Source organism: Squalius cephalus (assembly GCF_949319135.1).
Source record: "Squalius cephalus genome assembly, chromosome: 5".
In the NCBI taxonomy this organism is placed as follows: Eukaryota; Metazoa; Chordata; class Actinopteri; order Cypriniformes; family Leuciscidae; genus Squalius; species Squalius cephalus.
In genome coordinates, this window is record NC_137126.1 from 34,303,888 (window position 1) to 34,323,548 (window position 19,661).

Genomic DNA, 19,661 nt, shown 5'->3' on the forward strand with positions numbered 1-19,661 from the left:
TCTGTCTTTTTAAGTACATTGAAGTTTCCAGCTTCAAGTATTTAGTCAGAGCCCCCTAGTGGACGCCACCATCCATGATCAGCAGGAGAGAGCACGACGCCTACCCTTACTCATAAATATAATATAAATAATAACAATAAATTATGATTATACTTATAAATGCACACGGCAAGAAGGCTGAATGCATTTGATACAATGTTTCACGGCACTGCAGGAGATTTTATAATGTTCGTTGGACCATAATATGGTAGGAGGACATATGTGATTTTAAAACGTAACAGCATTTATTGTTGTTCTGAAAATGATTAGAGATCCCAATAACAGTAATGCACCGTGCAAATATAAAACTTTATTAAGACGATGGTCTTATTTTGTAAAGACTTACATACATGTAAACATTAAACAATGTGTGTATTTAGATGTTTTTAACACATATTAAGATAATCTTTTATGTGATACAATGAAAAATCATGTGTTTGCAACCCCTTTCAGTGAAATGTGTAGAAAGATCCGTGTCTCTTCTCCGGAGCCTGGTCACATGCGCGCTCGGGAATAATGGCTGCACAGGAACCCTCACCACCATCTTCATTAGAAGGCAACAAACCTGGCTTCCCCAAGAAAATACTCGCCAACAAGCTGGAGGACAAACATCTGTGCAATATCTGTCTGAAAATCCTTAGGAGACCTTTTCAGGCGCAGTGCGGACACCGTTTCTGTTCATATTGTTTTACTAAAGCAGTGAGGTAAGCGTCATCATTCAGTCCAGATGGCCCTCCTGACACGACACTACAAAAGATGAACACGACCTGTCAGGCCTCCCGGGCCATTTTTATGGTATATTTTACGAGTATACAAACAGTAAATGTTGCTTCATATCGGGGAACATAAATAAATGCAGGCTGTCAGGTTGTGTTCGGCTGGGCGAGCTCTAAACTACAATAGACAGACTGTTGCAGCTATTGTCAAAATCAACTCCTATTATATATGGCGTGCTTTTGTATTTATCAGCGATTTATTTGCACTTGTGTGTATGAAACATTTTATTTTTCATCGCAGCTCCGGACCACAGAAATGCAGCGCCTGCATAAAAGAAGACATATTTGAAGAACCAACATCAATTTTGAAACAGGGCTGTGTAAGTATTTGCTTTATTACTCGATAATAATTCAATTATAGACAAATTAAAGGTATTATCGGTGCTTATTACCCTTCCAAAAATAAGCTATAAATTATAAAATAAAACCACAATAAATCTTTGTCATTTTGTATAATTCTGACTTTTTTGTGACCGTGGTGGCTAATACAGAGTTGTTTGAAAATATGGGGAAAGTCCAGTTTCACTAAGTTTCTATTTTTACTTCTATTTTATTAGTACATGACTATACTAGCTCATATAGTACTATAGTAGTCAGATTATATGCATTGAAGACTAAAGGCCTGTTCATAGTACCAAAGACAAAGACTAAAGGGTTTTAATAATAATCATAATTTTTGGAGAATAGAGAAGTCCAAACCACACAGAAGAACAAAATCATGATTTTTTTCCAGCTGATGAATGATAAAAACATTGACAGCTAATCAGAAAGTTCTTCAGCTTTTAAAGAGGCAGACAGCTTAACTGCAGTGCAATAATATAGTTATTGTGATGGTTATTTTTTATAGGCATCGTTCTTGGTGTGAATGGAACTTTACCCATTTTTCACTGCTAGTAATGATATGCATACAAGTTGAAAGGAGATCTCACTTTCAATAAGTGCAATTTCTTTTAGGCTTTTCCTGATAATGCTGCCAAGAGAGAAGTTGAAGCTCTTGAAGCGGTTTGCATCAATGAGGAATGCTGCTGGACAGGCACCATCAAAGAATATGAGGTACTGTGTGTTCCTTCACTGCTTAAAAAACAGGTTAAACCAGCTTTGTCGAGCTGGTGCTAGATGCTTGGCAAGCTGATCTCCCAGCCTGACCAGCTGAAAGGTGCTCCACCAACAATCCTACTTTACCAGGCTGGCAAATGTTGAGAATCCTTAAAGATTCCTCTGATCCTAGATCAAAATCTGAAGTCTTTGATCGCTAGTTTGATATTTTCGACGACAGCCTATAAATGACCATCACGATCATATTTTACCTCCAACGAAATTCAGTGTGGCAGTGTGCCGTCTCTTATGACAATCGTCAAATAAAAAACAAATTGGTGCGCAGAACCTGATGACACAATTAGTGAGACAACAACAAATCACCACTTGCTCCATACACATCATCTAGGTTTTTTTTTTTAGCTACCATTTCGATCCCACATGTAAATGCAGCTAACGTCACTGAACGTGTCACAGATTGATGATGTAAATCTCCCGACGAGTCTTCTTGCATTTTTAACGCGTCTTGACTTCCGTACAGTCTGATATGAGTGACAACTGAGAACCTACAGTGTGACATGGCTTATAGGGATCATGTTCGTACAGTCTGTCAAGCAACAGTCGTAAAAGACTATTATAAATCGTACAGTGTGTACCCGGTTAAGACCAGCAAACCATCACAAGTTGTTTGGTTTTTTTCAACAAGGTTGTATTGCATTTTACATACACTTAGTTAAAAAATGTATTGCACCATCTGAATGGCTCTTTATCTCTCAAAGGCAAACCATGAAGGAAAGTGTGACTTCAGGATCCTTCCCTGCCCATCATGCAAAGAGCTTCTGAGAGCCAATGAAGTTGAACGTCACAATGAGAGAGAATGCCCAGAAAGGACTCTTAATTGTAAATACTGCAAGGAGCCTTTTCATTTTAAAAACATTAAGGTAAGACTTTTTCTTACTTACATTAAAAAATATAACCACAGAGCTATTTTTCTTAACCTGTTAATTGTCACCACCATTTTTGAGCATAAATCTCAACTTAAATGCTAAGGATATATATATATATATTACTAAAAGGTGTGATGGGTAAAAAGGCAATAAAAAAAAAGTGTGCCAACTGTCCTGCTACCATGACTTTGACGGTTGAGAATAATTAATCAAGTATGAAAATAATCCAATATTCATTCATATGGCTTTCATTTAATCTTTTTACAAAAGAAGAGTTTTGGATATTTTTGTAACTATTAAAGAATATGTTTTTTTTAGGCTCATGATGAGATATGCCCTAAATACCCCATGATTTGTGAAGGTTGTGCCAAGAAAAAAATTCCAAGAGAGAAAGTAAGTAGCATTTAGGCTGTTTACATATTGTTGTGTTTACCTTGTGTGTCGACTAGAACAAAGGTTTTTGGTTTGTGGTTAAGTGATGTTTTTTTAATACAGAGAGAACATTTTCATAAATACTTGATTTTTACTGTTACTTTCCCAATACAGTATGTGGACCACATTAAACTGTGCACCAAATTCAGAACACCTTGCAGATTTCATGTTGTAGGCTGTGATATGACGGTAGGTAAACCTCCTTTTCATGCATCCATCAGACATATTCATTTCGTTCCATGAATGTTTTTTTGATTTCCTGTAGGTGGAAAAGGAGAAGATCCACGACCATGAGCAAGCCTGTTCTTATGAGCACTTAAACCTTCTACTGCACTTCATCATGGGCATCAAGGTGAACTTGGAGAGTCTGCAGCCTCAGAGTTTGGAGCTGGCCGGCCATAAGATCCACGAGCTGCATCAGTCTCTGCGGGAGCTGGAGCTGAAGATGGGCCAGCTGAGTGGAGCAGTGGCTCCCGTGCAGGGGGCCTGTGCACCGCTTCCTCCACCGCCGGCTCCAACGCTGGGTACGTCTTTCACCCCCCTCCCTACTGCCGTCGGGGCAGCCTTGGAGCTGCAGATACACAGTGAGAAGACCAAAGTGGTGGAGCTCAGCCGCCGCTGTCAGGAACTGGAGCTGAAGGTGAGCACCTTTGAGAACATCGTCTGTGTGCTCAACCGTGAGATGGAGCGCTCCGCTACCACCATGGAGGCCTATAACCGCCAACACCGGCTTGACCAGGACAAGATTGAGATACTCAACAACAAGGTAAAGTGTTTGTCTGATGTGAAGTAGATATTTATTTTTTTAGCCGAAGATATTTTTTTCTTCAGTACTATATTTTTGTGCAGGTGCGGCAGTTGGAGAGGACGGTAGGCCTTAGGGATCTCTCCATCGTGGAGATGGAGGCGAAGATGAGGGAGATGTCCGCTGCCACCTACGATGGCGTCTTTGTTTGGAAGATCTCTGACTTCTCGAAGAAGAGACAGGATGCTGTAGCTGGACGGGCGCCTGCTATGTTCTCACCTGGTAGTTTTATTTTGTATATTTTTCTTCACGGTTTCATATTAATTATTAAGAATATTGTGAGGGATTTCCGCTCAAAGAGCTTTGATTTGAACATCGTGACATATGGTGTCTCACTCCAAGGCTCCCTGTTGTGTTTTACAGCATTTTATACAAGCAAATATGGCTATAAGATGTGTTTGCGTATCTATCTGAATGGGGACGGGACGGGACGTGGTACTCACTTGTCTCTGTTCTTCGTGGTGATGAGGGGACACAGTGATGCCTTGCTCAAGTGGCCTTTCAATCAGAAGGTCAGTCTGATCATAACATTGTGTGTCTGACCATTTTTCTTTCTGAAATCCTGACAGACTTTCATTGATATTTGAGTCAATGAAGTGCCGCTTCTTCTTTTTTTTGTACTATTAATTTATTATTTATTATTATAACATGCATAAAAAATGCAATTTGTGGTATGACTCCCCAAAAACATAATCACATTCCTGAATTAATAATTCATGATATTTGTGTCACCCTCAAGTTGTTCTAAACCTGTATGAGTTTCTTTCTTCTGCTGAGTACAAAAGAAGATATTTTGAAGAATATCTGTAACCAAACAGTTGATGGGACTTCTTCTCCATATTATGAAAGTCAATGGGGCTCATCTTTTTGGTTACCCACATTCTTCAAAATATCTTCTTTTGTATTCAGTAGAGCAGAAGAAAGATATTCATACAGGTTTAGAACTACTTGAGGGTGAGTAAATGATGACAATTTTCATTTTCAACTATCCTTTTAAGAACATGTACTACCCTTCTAAAAGTTTTTCTTCTGTTTTAGAAAGAAGTCTTTAATGCTTATATCAAGGCATTTATTTAATAATACAGTAAAAACAAATTCTATTTGAAGTATAAGTTTATTTGAATATATTTTAAAATGTAATTTATTCCTATGATGGCAAGGTCACTTTATTTGTGCATTATTCAAAGCATTATTCCAGTCTTCAGTGTCACATGACCCTTCTGAAATCATTCAGTTAAAAACAATGAGCGATTGTGTATATTTGTGCTTTTCACTTGATGGTTACCACCACATGACATTTTTACAGTCATTAAATTTGTTTATGCCGTTTTCAAGATTTCTTTTCTTAGAAAAAAATGGTATAAACGTCTTTCAAAACCATGTTAAACCAACATGAATACAAGTACATTTCTAAGAACTTGGCACATGTTTCAAACTAGGTTAAGGCATTATTTCCTTTTCTTTGTTGTGGACAGTATATCATTCACCCACATATAATGTGTGAACATGGCCATTTTTCATCCCTTTGTTTTTTTTGTTTTTTCTTCCTACTGTTTCTTCCACTGAATCATGAATGACTGGCTTCAGTTTAGCATCTATCCATATCTGTCTAAAAGTCTTTTTGGTTTATCCAACACCTTGATCCTTAGGTCACCCTCATGTTGCTGGATCAGAACAACAGGGAGCACATCATTGATGCCTTCCGCCCAGACATTTCCTCTTCCTCCTTCCAGAGGCCTGTGAGTGACATGAACATTGCCAGTGGCTGCCCTCTCTTCTGCCCTCTCTCCAAGCTAGACTCCAAGAACTCCTACATCCGAGATGACACCATCTTCATCAAGGCCATTGTTGACCTCACAGGCCTTTAAGGTGTCTGATGTCGCTGCTCCGCCATGCTCCTTTCTCCAGCCTGTAGTGGTTCCCTTGCAGTACTTTTTTCCTGAGGCATGTTCCCTCAGTCTTAGCTCCTTGGCGTGCTCGACTGAGCCCAAAGACACTACGGTGCCCAGTGCAATACTGCGCTGGGCGTGAATGATGCCACTCTGCATTATGTACCAAAATTGTTCCCAGAGTTTGTGCAGTTCTACTGTAAAATAGTTGCCCTTTGGGAACCTCTCACTCTCGCGTAGTGGGATCGCTGTCAGCTGTGATTGTAACGTAACTACTTGCCTGTGCCATAGATGTGGCACCTTGCCTTTTATAGAGATTGAGAAGACTTTCTCCACAAGACAGACATCATTTAATTTCCAAGTGCTGAGCTTGTGTCGCACTCCATATTTGGGTGCTTTTTCCTTTCCTTAGTGCTTGAGCTACTTGTAAGTGAATGTTTCAGGCGTAGACGGACATGGAGTCACGCTAACGAATGATGTTGATGCGTCTATTTTGCGACTGCATAGTTAACTAGCCTCATACTCTGAGTATACGCATCGACAGTCTTCTGACATTCCCTTTTAGCATTGTGTGCCTCAAATGTTTCTCTTTTCATTGGTTCTTTGTAGTGGTGGACATTGCTTGAATTTCCAAAGTCCAAAGCGTAGAATTTGGGTTTTGATAACCTGCTTGTGAGTTGAGGAGTTTGTGTGTGTGTGAAGGTGTGACCTGTTTTTTGGCCTTCGTTTCCATTTTCGGTGTTCTTTGATGTATTAGTTTGCATGTTGGATCTGTGGAAGATACATTCAAGTTAGCAGCAGGCCAGGTTTACACCCTGAGCCTGAGAAGTGAAGGCAGTTTCATTGTAAAATCGCTGTTGAAGACAAAACCGCTAAATCACACTGGTGTTATAATCATCCAGTTTTCCTTTGGACCTCAAATGCCTCATCAGCCGACATGGTTATACACGAATAAAAGGCGCAGCCTTTAGCCTTTAGCCAAAAGGTAGTGCAAGTAGGACAGATAATCTCATGTGCTTTATTGTGATGTGGAAAGGCTGATGTTCGTTAGCATTTTGGTGTTTTCCTGTGTTTTTGGGTGTTCTGTTGATATTGTGTTGCTTTGGGCAAACATTATGGATGCCATTAAAACTATATGACTTGCTTCGGACCATGTCGATCAGTATAAACCAAGCAGGTGTTTGAGAACTCGTAGTCAGTGATTCCTGTCGTCTTTATCCTAAAAAGACTGTGGGGTTTGCATTCTGTAAATGTGCTAGAAAATGAGGAATGTGATTTGTAATGCCATTTTAAAATAGCCTTAGTCCTTAATAGACAGACAGTTCAGTGCATTTTGTCCATGAGATTTGTTTCTTTTGGTTTATTTGCAACCAGAAAAGGAATTACTAAACATATACAATGCATAACTCCTACATAAGGGCTTTTAGTATACAGTACGTCTTCCATTTGAGCTTTTTGGTCTGCTTTTTTAAGATGCCTTTATGCTAACAAAGCACCTGGACCCAGCCTATTTTCAAACCAGTTCCCACAGATATCGAAACCTCTCTGTGCATGAGATGTTTTGATAGAGAAGAAAAAAAAAAACATATTGTAAATTATTGGTTTACTTTGTAGACCAACATTTTATTTGTATTGCTTTACCTTTTTATCTGTTGATTGAGATGCAGTATATGACAGTTATAAATGTGAGTGTGGTATATTGTTTAAGTATAAATAGATAAACTATACAGTGTACACAGTTTTATGACTGGTGTAGCTGTGGATATAACAAATATGAATCATAAATATATATATATATATTATAGATTTATATAGATAATAAATGTACTATTTCCTGTTGGGATGGTTTCAAAATGTGTTGGGGCTCATTTTGGGCTTTGGTAAGTTCTCCTTCACTTTGGCAGCATCCTCTGAGGGACTGAGTTTTGAAAGATCTTCCGGTTCTCTCTCTCTCTCTCTCTCTCTCTCTCTCTCTCTCTCTCTCTCTCTCTCTCTCTCTCTCTCTCTCTCTCTCTCTCTCTCTCTCTCTCTCTCTCTCTCTCTCTCTCTCTCTCTCTCTCTCTCTCTCTCTCTCTCTCTCTCTCTCTCTCTCTCTCTTTCTCTTTCTCTTTTTCTCTCGAACCTGTCTACATGAATAAATCTCACCGCCGTAGATTTCCCAGCTTGCTTTTTGCCCCAATGAGATTTCAAAGTACTTGTGTGAATAGTTCTGCAGGTGTGATGTGCCTCTGTAGCATAACTGCTTCTATACAAATGTTCTCTATACATAGCTTTAGCTAACATTGCATGTGGCCAGGGTGTTGTATTGTAAATCATATTAATAATATTCTTTGCGATTTTTGCAAAACAAACTTATTTTGAGTAGCTGTCACATGATTTAATAGTAGTAGTGCACACATTTTAGGTTGTGCAATTATACAAGTGTCCTTCCTGTTCTTGAGTGTGAAATCTACCGTTTGCATTCACTCGATCTGGGCTCATATTCATACGCTGAAGTGGTGAATAGGAAATGCTTGACCTTACGTGGGTGAGAACCCCCTTTATCTGTAAGAAATAACATGTTAACTGACTAGAAATGTGCTATTTTTTAAGTTTTTGCATACCGTTGAGATTAAAACTCACAGAAATAATAATTTATGGAATCCAGGACTGATTTTTTTTTTCTTCAGCTGACTTTGTATACTTTCCGAGGTTGCATTTCATAGAGGTTGCTTTAATAATCAAACTTTCTACGTAACTTTGTATGCCTTTTTCATGGTGTCTCAGTATCACTGATCTTCCTGATTCTGTTTTACAGAGCTAGAGATGTTACTGTGAAGGCACTGTGGGTTTCTTCCGCAAATTGTGGTAGTTTATGTGCCAAGGAAGGAACCTCTGTGTGATTCATTCTGTGTTTATGGTTTAATCCTCAGTGATATCTAAAATAAAGTCTTTTCTGTTCTCTTCTTTCTCCACTCTTGTATGGTCAAGTTCTGTTTTATATCGCACATGACCACATGGGGGTGCTCACGCGCCATTGTTCGTTATACACTATGTTACAAGGTTAATTTTTAGAAGACGAGTTGAGTTTAGCAGAGAATTATTTCCTGTTGACTAATGTGATTTATTTAGTACATTGTAATGATTGAATCGAAGGTACATTTCCAAACATAATCTCTACATCATGTAAATGCATTTCTCACAATATTCCAGGAAGTACGAGTCGATTATGGGGGTGTAATAAAAGGGCTTCTCAGACTGATGGCTTTCACAGAGTCCAGTGAAGTGCTCTTGAGTTCAGGGTTTCCCTGTTGGACTGAGAGCTACAGTAAGAGGTGAAGAGGGTGATGTCTGAGCAATGGCACTTTCAGCCAATCTCACACATCCCACATCACTTGATGTTTAGAGGAGGGAGGCATAGCTGAAAGTGGTTTGTTTTATCTTGTTAAGTATTCAGCGGAAATTCCTTATGGTGATATAATCTTTAGAAAAACTTGTTGTTCAGTAGCCTACAAAACAATATCGGGGGAAAATAAATATACTAGATCTTTGTGTTAATCTCCAGACATACTGTATGCAAAAGAAAGATTTCAAGATAGCCAGTCATGAAGCATAATAGCTTAAAATGGATTAAATATGGGCTTTAAGAATTGTATAATTCATATGAAATCTGTCATTGTGAAGCTTTAGTCCTTGGTAAATGGAACAGTTCACTGTATATTATTACTTTCATCCAACATGTCAAATGAAAGGAGATGGAAGATTGCCTAAGAGGGCTTTTCTGTACAAATAAAGGTTGTGTATTGGCATCGATTGTTCCATGTTGAACCTTTAACATTCACAGAACCTTTCCATTGCACAGAAGGTTCTTTATAGAGGGAAAAGGATTCTTTAGAATTGTAAACATTTTCCTCACTCTATGAAAATAATGGTTCTTTGTGGTTTGATAAAGCCTTTTTAAACTCCTAAATATTTTCAGACCACTTTTATGACCACTTTCACAATTATTTACATTTACATTTATTCATTTAGCTGACGCTTTTATCCAAAGCGACTTACAATTGCTATATATGTCAGAGGTCGCACGCCTCTGGAGCAACTAGGGGTTAAGTGTCTTGCTCAGGGACACATTGGTGTCTCACAGTGGATTCGAACCCGGGTCTCTCACACCAAAGGCATGTGTCTTATCCATTGCGCCACCACCACCCCCAATTATGCCAGAATTTACATTTTTGGCCGAGCAATCAATTTTAGATATTTTTTTTTTAATAGGAGCTCAATGTATGCTGCACGCAAATGCTACATTATCCCCTTTTCTGGCATAGAAGGGCAATGGCAAAGATCTTCCCTCTAGACAATCTTCAGTTAGGCTTTTTGTCCATGACTTTTCCCTTGGGCAAATCTGGAGCTCTGTATCACAGTTAACAGACCCTAATCTGAGGATTAACAAGGGGGTATTCCCTCCATCACAGCTTCCTCTCTGTGTGTAGTCAGCAGATAGAAAATGATGATCCTAAAAGGAACAAAGCTGTACAATACTCAAGGCTTGTCAGTAGAAACATAGAGTAATGATTAATCGCAGTCACTTCATTTGAACGATCCTGATGTTGTTCCTTAAAATCATAAGATCGTTCTTTTACTCTATTTTCAGTGGTCAGTTGATAATGAACAGCACTTGTCTATCTTGCAGATGTTACTGCTTTCTGTTGAGCTAACTCACTTAATTTCATAGTTAGCGCCATGTTGCTTGCTACTTGCTAATCTTTTGCATCTTCAGCACCATGCTAAAAGAAGTAATATTTTCCCTTTGTTGTGAATGTGAGTTTGCAGTCTGTATTGAATTTGATGCAGTGAGAGACTGCATCACAACTGCACAAAATGTCTTTCTCTTCAGTTCTCTCAACGAAAAAACAAACATACTGAAAGACCAGTGTTGTCTGATTCACAAACATGAATTTCTTTAATTTGTAAGCACAATAGGCATAATTCGTGAAATTAATATTTATTGAAATGGAATCAAATTTAAATCCCAAATTAATTGAATTTAATCTGTATTGATACTCAGCCTACTTTTCAGTGATTATAAGGTTGACCATTGTTGCTCAAACTAATGCCAGGCACAAGTATCAGTTTTTTAGTACGATCATTTTGTTTGATTATACCCTCAAAATATTGTTTTATGTCAAACAGCAGCATTTATGACCAGATTAGCCCAATTAGGATGCATTTTATATCATTCATTGTGGCTGCGTGTAATCATGTGAGGTGTAGTGTGTCTGGTCTTTCGTCATATTTATTGTGTACAAGACAGATAAACTGCAGTTTAATCATGTGCTTGTATTAGAGAGTCCTGTTACATCATCCAGGCAGAGAGGCTTCCTCTCAGTCTGTTTCCCCTGTAACACACTGATTTCCCATCATCTCAGCAGTGCTAAAGACATCCCCTATGCTGGGGCTCATGTTACCATTTAGGGATGTACAAAGAACACTTTGACCCACTTGAGAAAACAGAGTCAGACATCCTTCTGGAACCCAAAAACTGCTGATTTTTCTTAGCAGAATTTTTTTTCTTGCTGTTCCACAGGCTCCTTTAAGTATTGCACCTGATGCCAATGTCAACCTGCAAATCAACCCGAAGGAACTGCCGTAAAGCTTAGAAAAATAAAAGGCAATAACTACTTTTTGGGTTGTCTTTTTTGCAGTGACTTAAAAAATATGATTCAAATAAAGCATGCCTGATTGGAGATAGTAATATGCTGTATGTCGAATATGTACATTGTTTTCCTGCACAGTTAATATTTCCTACATTTCTTATCAGGGTTATTATTGTTAACTGCAACTATTGAGAAATTTTTTTGTTAATTGAAATAAAGCTGAAATAGAATAAAATATAGATGAAAATGAGAAATGTTGGCAACTATAATGAAACAATTTTAAGTTGAAGCGCAAAAATTACTAACTGGAAAAACAATGAAAATAAACCTAAATAGTCATTTAGTACAAAAAAAAAAAAAAAACTACATTTAAAATTCAAAAAGTATTTTTATAGTATATAAATAATACAAAAATAACACTGATTCTAATGACGATATACTGTAAAGAATAGCTCAGCAAATGAACCATTGGTTCAACCATTAGTTCAGAGTATACTGATCAACAAAAACCTAATTTGATTGGATACAAGAAGCAGTCAATTTGCTTAGTAAATCTTTTTGGCTGCAATTAGGTTATACATCTCAATTAAAAGTGTGCAAAAAGACTTGAAAAATGTCAACGGGTCCAGGTTGTGGTTGAGTAAATGACAAAAGTCTAATTAATATTCCTTTAATGTGGGTGTAAAGCTCTCTTGCATTACAGAGGCAGGGCTCTGAGGGGTAGCGTAGCAGGTTTATGGCTCACAGTGGGGAAAGTTTGAGTGGTCTTTTGGGGAAGGTGACTGGACGGAATAGATCTACCTGCTGAGAGAACAGGCTCAGCACTGAAGGAATCATGCTGAGAGTGTACGGGTTTTCTAAGCCTTTCCCACATGGAGGTTTCCATGCCTTTGATGGCTTTAAAATGTCTCTGACGGCAGCATTTGTATGTTAGATGGAAAATGTGTGTCCTATAATCATTCCATTTCCTGGAATTCATCTACATAGGCATTGGAACTTTGTCAGATACAAATACAGCATTTAAAGCAGCCTAAATATGAAGAATATGTTATTACATGAGAGGTTATGTGACTAATTTATTAATTCATAATATAATTCTTTAAAGCACTCTCTAGGGAGAAAAAGTGAATTGTTTGTAGTCATTTCATACATGTGAAATAAGAGATGTTGCAGTTTGTTGGTTTTGTGTCAGCATCTTAAAACTGTAGGAGGCTGTGTTCAGGGAAAAGTTCTCTACTAAACCCTGGGAGATCTTTTCATGTGGTGGACCTCCAGATCTCATGCATTCTTCTTGGCTGACTTCACTTCCATGGCTGTTTCCAGTCTGCGGCTCTACCTCGTAGTTCTTCAAAAGTTTTGGTAAGGCTTTAAATTAAACTTCATTTGTCACCCTGCTTGTAATGACCAATGTGTTTGACATGGTGACTGCTCCCCAATAAGCATCATTAATCCTTGGAAATAAAACATATAATTTGCTTAAAAAAAAAAAAAAAAAAAAACAGTCTCTATTGTACCACTATATTATTTATGGTTTTTACAAGAATGAAAATTTCCCCCGATGCCACATAGAGGAATCTGTGTCTCAGAATTTTGAAAATTCTAAAGTTCAGCAGTCTTATTAGTAAATAACTTCTGTAGAAATCGATGCCGATCAACTGTCAGTAGGAAAATACATGCGGCTCACTGTTTCAGTGATCTTCTAAGGCATACTGTTGGCTGATTTGGAACACTATATACAGTAGGCCACAACTCAAATAGCATAAACTGACACGCAATTGATCCCAATCTCATCTTTCAAAGCTAAAGTAAGCTATTTTCTGTGACTTTGCAAGCCTTCAGATTCATTAGTCGCTACAGGTAAACTAAAAGAATAACACTGACACAGGAAGCCTTGCCATTCAAGGTAAAAATGGTCAAGCATTGGAACACAAACATTGGGCAAAATAATACTTTTTTTATAATTTTTTTTAAATTTTTATTTATTTTTTTCCCAGTATTAGCTTTAGAATTTGGCCACAACAATCTGATGTTGCTGAACAATTGGATTTACCTTTTGGACTAGACGCAGCGTTGGAATCATGCCTGTCTTAAATATTGATTTGGTACGTAGCTCACTAGACTTTGGTAACATGTCTTTTGGGAGCTTTTTAGTTGTGTAGAGAGAGCTGTAATTAAATGCTTTTTAAAGGAGAACTCCGGTCAATTTTAACATTGAGATAATTTTTTTTGTAAATTTGGAGTGCTGTCAGTACAGAGAACAATGACAAAAATCGGTGTTGCTTACACCGTGTTATCCTCTTTTTAAAATTTGCACCCTGTTGACTTAAATGGGGCAAGTTTTAAACCTGCTTTTAGCCTCTTAACATCCTTGATGTATCATTACAAGTGCCCAGCCATGTGAGTGATTCCTTCAGAGTGAACACGGGTGAATCTGACTGCAGTAGATGTGAAAGATATGAATAAAAGTGATGTTAATTCAGCCAGCGCACATACCTGTATTTACTTCCTGTTTTCGGTCGAAGTCCACAGTAGTCGATTGTCGAGTTCACGCGCGTGATCATAGGTAACTAAACCTATGCGCGTGAACTCGACAATCGACTACTGTGGACTTTGACCGAAAACAGGAAGTAAATACAGGTATGTGTGCTGGCTGAATTAAAGTGTCACCTCAACACTTCTTTAACTCAGCTTGGCCTATAAAAGCAGAAGGTCAGAAGTCAAAACTGGCCCCTGTAAGGTACACACCCCAGCTCTCAAGGTCAGAAAATGGTCCAAAGTTAAGAGCAGTGCAGTTGCTCCCACGAGGCCGAGAGTATCTAATGACTCCTCAGCAGGATGCTGGATTGGTACATGTCACTAAAAAGGGGCCCTGAGGTTGTCCAGGTCATGTGTCTTCTTCCTCTGTTGCATTCTAATTGGACAGGTGGCGACAAGTGGTGTGAATTCACAAGCATATGAAAGGTGAAAGGGCTGGGGGTGTAAGCAAGGTCTGATGGGATTGCTCAATGTGCAGTGGGTGGACATTGCTCACCACTGTGTTGCGGTACATGACTGCAAAATGTTTCCACTGAGCACTTCAGTGATATCAAACATTAACATCAGTATGTTTTCTCCTGTGACCGCATTTCAGCATGCACGTAACTCACCGAAGCCACTAATGGTGCACATTAAATCCAAACAGAGCAGAGCAGCATTTTCTCTAATTTCTAGGAAAAGTCTCAAAAGTATGCGGATCACGAAATGAACACTCTTAAGAGTTTTTAAAGGCCGTGTTTATCTTCTGTAGAGGGAATTTCATAAAATCAATGGTTCCTTGAGCGTGCCGAAGGCTGTCAAACAGTAACATTTAGATAATTTATGGCGATCCTTTGACAAAGGAGAAAACGGCTCATTTTCTACCTTTTACCCCCATCTGGTAGTGCCTAAATTTACTATAGGCACCAGAAACTCCAGCAAATCAAAAGAAATTCCTTACAGGAAAGGAGCCATTTGTCATGTTTAAGACTAAAAGCCTGGCAAGAAAACTAGCATGCTTATGTGGCAGAAAGGAGTGAATTATGAGAGTTTCAGAGGTTTATGCATTGCATTCTTTCAGGATGGGCAGCTCACAGAGCTCATGGAAACTCTGTGCTTGAGAGTATTGATATTTACACCGGCTGGACAATAAAACTTAAACCCTGGCCAATATAGTGTTGGAGGTTTCACGCCTATATATGTGTGGCAAGGTGGCCAATCTTCACTGATTTTACATTCCATCAGTAAGAGCAGCATGTGAAGGTTGAATTAGAGCGCAATAGCACAGCAATACAGTAAAATATTGCAATCCACACAACATAATCGGAGACAAATCAGAGTTCAAAAGAGAACAAATTGTTGGTGTTCGTCTTGCTGGCTCATCTGTGAGCAGGATCACAAGTCTTTGTGGTGTATCGAGAGCTATGATATGGGTAATGCTGGCATACCTCCACGAAAGTCAAACCACATCCAACATGAGTAACTGTCGATGCAAGATGTAGCTGTCTGAAAGGGATGTGCAGGTACTAACCCAGACTTTATTCAGCTGCCCAATTCACTGCTGAATTAAATGTGCACCTGGACTCTCCTGTGTCCACAAAAACTGTTTGTCGGGAGCTCCACAGAGTCAATATTCATGTTCGGGCTGCTATAGCCAAACCTTTGGCTACTCGTGCCAATGCCAAATGTCGTTTTCAATGGTGCCAACAGTGCAAACCTTGGGCTGTGGACAATGTGAAACATGTATTGTTCTCTGACGAGTCCACCTTCACTGTCTTTCCCACATCTGTGAGAGTTGCGGTGTGGAGAAGCCCCAAAAAGGCTTGTTGCTGCCCAGAGTGAAGCATGGGGGTTGATCAGTGATTGTTTGGGGCACAGTATCATGGCATTCCCTACTGTGCTTGATGGACGAGTCACTGCCAAGGACTACCGAACCATTCTGGAGGACCATATTCACCTATTGGTTCAAACAATACCCTGAAGGTGGTGCATTATATTGCATGATAATGCACCAATACACACAACAAGACTTGTGACAGAATGGTTTGATGAACATGAGAGTTAATTTAAACATCTCCCATGGCCTGTACAGCCACTAGATCTAAATATGTTTGAGGAGTAAGTCAGAGAATGTTTTCCTCCACCAGCATCACATAGTGACCGGGACACTGTTCTGAAAGAGGAATGGCTCAAAATCCCCTGGCCACTGTGTAGGACTTTTATCTGTTATTCCCAATACGAATTAATGCTGTATTAGCCGCAAAAGGAGGCCCTACTACACCATACTAATAAATTATTGTGGTCTAAAACCAGGTGTTTCAGTTTCATTGTCCAACCCCTGTTTATCGAGATGCCTGCCTGCTAAAGGTTGTCAATGAATTTGAATCCCACAGCAGTCTGTACGTAGTTTTTAGTTGTAGCTCAGAAATGGCCCATTTCAAATCTTTCAAAAATATCACATGCATCATAGGCATGTTAACCTTTACACAAAGACTATTCCACTACGTAGCTAACTTATTTATGGTACAGTATACGATACCGTCTTGTTTTCTTGGGAAATAAATCAAAATTAAAGGTGCTCTAGGTAACTTTTTAACCTTAACTGAACAGCTTCGGAGTCAGTGGAATGGTTATATTACTTATTTCGGGTTGAATGGTGGTGGTTTCGCACCCCCCTGGTGCCCGAGAGCGGAAAAAACTCACTTGCAACTTTGGGACGCGGGTCGGTGTCAGGAAGTATCGCGTGATATCAGGTCTCGCGATGTAACGAATTGCTTGACGGCACTGCACACACACGCCCCTATTCAAGCACCGGCGGGCTAGCTATAAGCAAAGGGCAACGATAGATTGAGTTATGGCTGAGGCTGAGCCTGTAAAAAAGAAGCAGAAAGCTAGGAAATCTTTGTCGGAGGACCAACGAAAGAGGAAACGGGAGACTGACCGAGCAAGAAGTCAGACTCGAGTAAATATATCGGACCGGCTTTTTCAGAATGGTGAGAACTGAGAGAAACAGAAGCCTGCAAAACGGATGCTGATCCTGCTGTTGCACTTGTAAGTTAAGTATCTTTGGAATAAACTGTGTTTAATATTTAAATTTCAAGTAATTGTGACCTCAGGATGTTTGCTATTGTCTGTAAAGGTTTTTATTATGATCGCTGTCTGTTAGGGGCTTACTAGTACGCTAGATACTATAACTTTGATGTTAGCATTGTCATAGCAAACACGTTTGATTTCTGTAGTTGTTTGGCCGTTCCTCTGTCGGTTTTATTTGTGTAACTTACACTTTTATTTTATGTCACTAAGTCAACGCGTCTGATAGTAGGCAATATCAGACGCGCAAAATGTTGCACATATCATGATCGAGCTAGAAAAAACGTTCTGATGTTTTCTTAGACAAGCAAAGGTAAACCATCATTCTACCAGATGAACTTATAGACCTTGCTAATATAACTTTAGACAAATATTAGCCTCCGATATAATTTTTTTTTTATGCTCATGCCCATTCTCCCAAAAACAAACAAACAAACAAACACGAAAGCAGTAGTTCGCCTCGTTCATATCGTTCGTTCCCGGTAAAAAATACTAGTATGCATGACAACACAATAAATAAAAAAATCGCCATCAGTTGGAAAGAAAGTATTGCTTTACTTGCCTCGGTAGACATAACTGGTTTTGAAATAGCCGGTTCCTCTGCTCAGCTAGGTTGACAGCTGATCAGCTGGGTTGCTCGTGGCAAGGGGGGAGGGACAACAGTTCGTTTTTACGACAGAGTGTTTGAAAGCATTATACTACCAGACACTAGGGGGAGCTCGTAGAGAAAAAACACTCAGACTTGCATAGTGTCCCTTTAAGTGAGTTGTTGCTTAAACAAATCTAAATTATCTGCCAATGGGGTAAGAAAAATAATCTTAACATCTTATGGCATTTTACTCATCTAGTAAATGCATCTTGATTTAAGAATGTTTAGATATTTGGACTGGAAATATTTCTTGTGATGCATTTTTAGGCTTATTGGAGTATTGTGCTGTTAGCTTAGCAACATGCTAACAATAAAATAGTTTTCTGAAAGCTGCTTGCTTATGAGGTTCCTTGAAGGTAAAGATGCTGCTTAAAGGTGTGATCACGTTAGTAAAATATCTGTGAAATTCCGTGGCCAAGAAAGGTCCATTGTCAATTAGTGTAGCACTGAATGAAGTACAGCTCACACAGAAGTTTTCAAACCAAGCATCTTTCTGCTATAGTAAGTGTGGAAAATGCACAAAAAATGTGGATCACGCAAAATTCCAGATAGCGTGGATTCCTATTGAAATTATTTGAAAAATTATTGACAAATTTGGCTAACAACAGTAAATTTACTGTTTAGAAGGCAGATGACTATGTAGGCTGTAGAAAACGAGGTTGTGTACTAGGTTTTGAAATAAAAGTACACATTGTACTTTACATTTATGCTTTTGCCAGATTCTAACTAAAGTAATTTACAAATGGCAGTGGCATTTAACACTGCCATTTTGCAAACTGGGTTATTCTTTTAAAACTATGCATAACACCCCTTGTGGCAAAATACAGAGCCTGTTTCAGGGCTTCTCAGCATTGTAAGCATTGAGTATGACTTCATGAAAAGTTTCAAACCAACTGGAAACTGACAAGTTTTGGCTTTTTCAGTAGACTGATTTATTGAAGAAAACCTGAAATGTTCTTGGACACCTGGTGCTTGGAATGTATAGCTGGAACACGACAGTGAAAGTAATTTTATGAAGAATTCCTCTGAGCAAGAAAATCACTGTATTTAAAAATGTCTGAAGAACACTAGACTATCTTTTTGGATTGAATTTTAATTGATTTGGATGAAAACCACAGCCATTTAGTCTACATTTCCTAATGCATGTGATGTCAAAAGTTGCAAGCAATTAAAAACATAACTTTCATGGTGATTTAAAGTTTGTTGAAGTTAGTTGTCCTTGAGTCTTCAAGTAGCTCTTCAGGCTCGGCTATCTACTCAGTCTTCATCTGATTTTCCTTGCGAGATGTCCTCGCACTCAACAATGAATCCATTCTTCAGCGGTTTTAAAACTTAGCGGAGGTTTGTGTGGTTAGATGTAGAGGAGGCTCTGTCTCTCAACCCCCTGGATCACCAGGCTTTATTTTCCTTTCAGAAGCATGGCTACTGTGAGACAGGAGGGCCTCTCGAAAAGGCTGTGTTTTTCTTGTCAACGGCTACTGTTTTTGTTCAAGGGGCTTGTGTTCTCGCTGATCGAGCGTTGCTGACGTGGAGAGGCATGGTGCTAAATTAAGAATTTCCCTTCACATCTGCAAAAGCCTGCGAGAAAGGGGAAAAACTGTTCGAAAAAGCAGGAACTCAATATGGCTCTCATTAGGAGGTGTATAAGCAAGGGTTTATTGCATGTCTGCAGTATGTTCAGATTGGCGCAGGCAGTCTCACAGATGTTAGCACTTTGTTGCATATTGGGCGACCATGTTCACTGATGTAGCAGCTTGATCTTCATGTTAAACAATCAAGTAACATGCTTTGTCTTCACAGCTAGTGAGAATCTTTTTTATTGGCTTTTGTTTTACCTTTCCTGTACAAGATG

The 19,661-nt window shown here is 38.9% G+C and overlaps 1 protein-coding gene across 1 annotated transcript; it reads left to right on the plus strand.

Moving 5' to 3' along the window:
• Positions 1–123: 123 nt before the first annotated feature.
• Positions 124–7,493, plus strand: traf2a (Tnf receptor-associated factor 2a). The gene is made up of 11 exons (XM_079872307.1): positions 124–247; positions 493–743; positions 1,057–1,135; positions 1,770–1,868; positions 2,630–2,791; positions 3,116–3,190; positions 3,344–3,418; positions 3,495–3,995; positions 4,079–4,256; positions 4,398–4,546; positions 5,684–7,493. Exons 2-11 carry the CDS (start codon positions 556–558, stop codon positions 5,900–5,902), a joined length of 1,725 nt encoding a protein of 574 aa, XP_079728433.1. The 5' UTR covers positions 124–247; positions 493–555; the 3' UTR covers positions 5,903–7,493.
• The last annotated feature ends 12,168 nt before the right edge of the window (positions 7,494–19,661 follow it).

Coding starts and splice junctions, on each gene's coding strand:
- traf2a (XM_079872307.1), top strand. CDS start 556: ATGGCTGCACAGGAACCCTCACCACCATCTTCATTAGAAGGCAACAAA. Junction 1,136..1,769: donor CAATTTTGAAACAGGGCTGT/GTAAGTATTTGC, acceptor AATTTCTTTTAG/GCTTTTCCTGATAATGCTGC. Junction 1,869..2,629: donor GCACCATCAAAGAATATGAG/GTACTGTGTGTT, acceptor TATCTCTCAAAG/GCAAACCATGAAGGAAAGTG.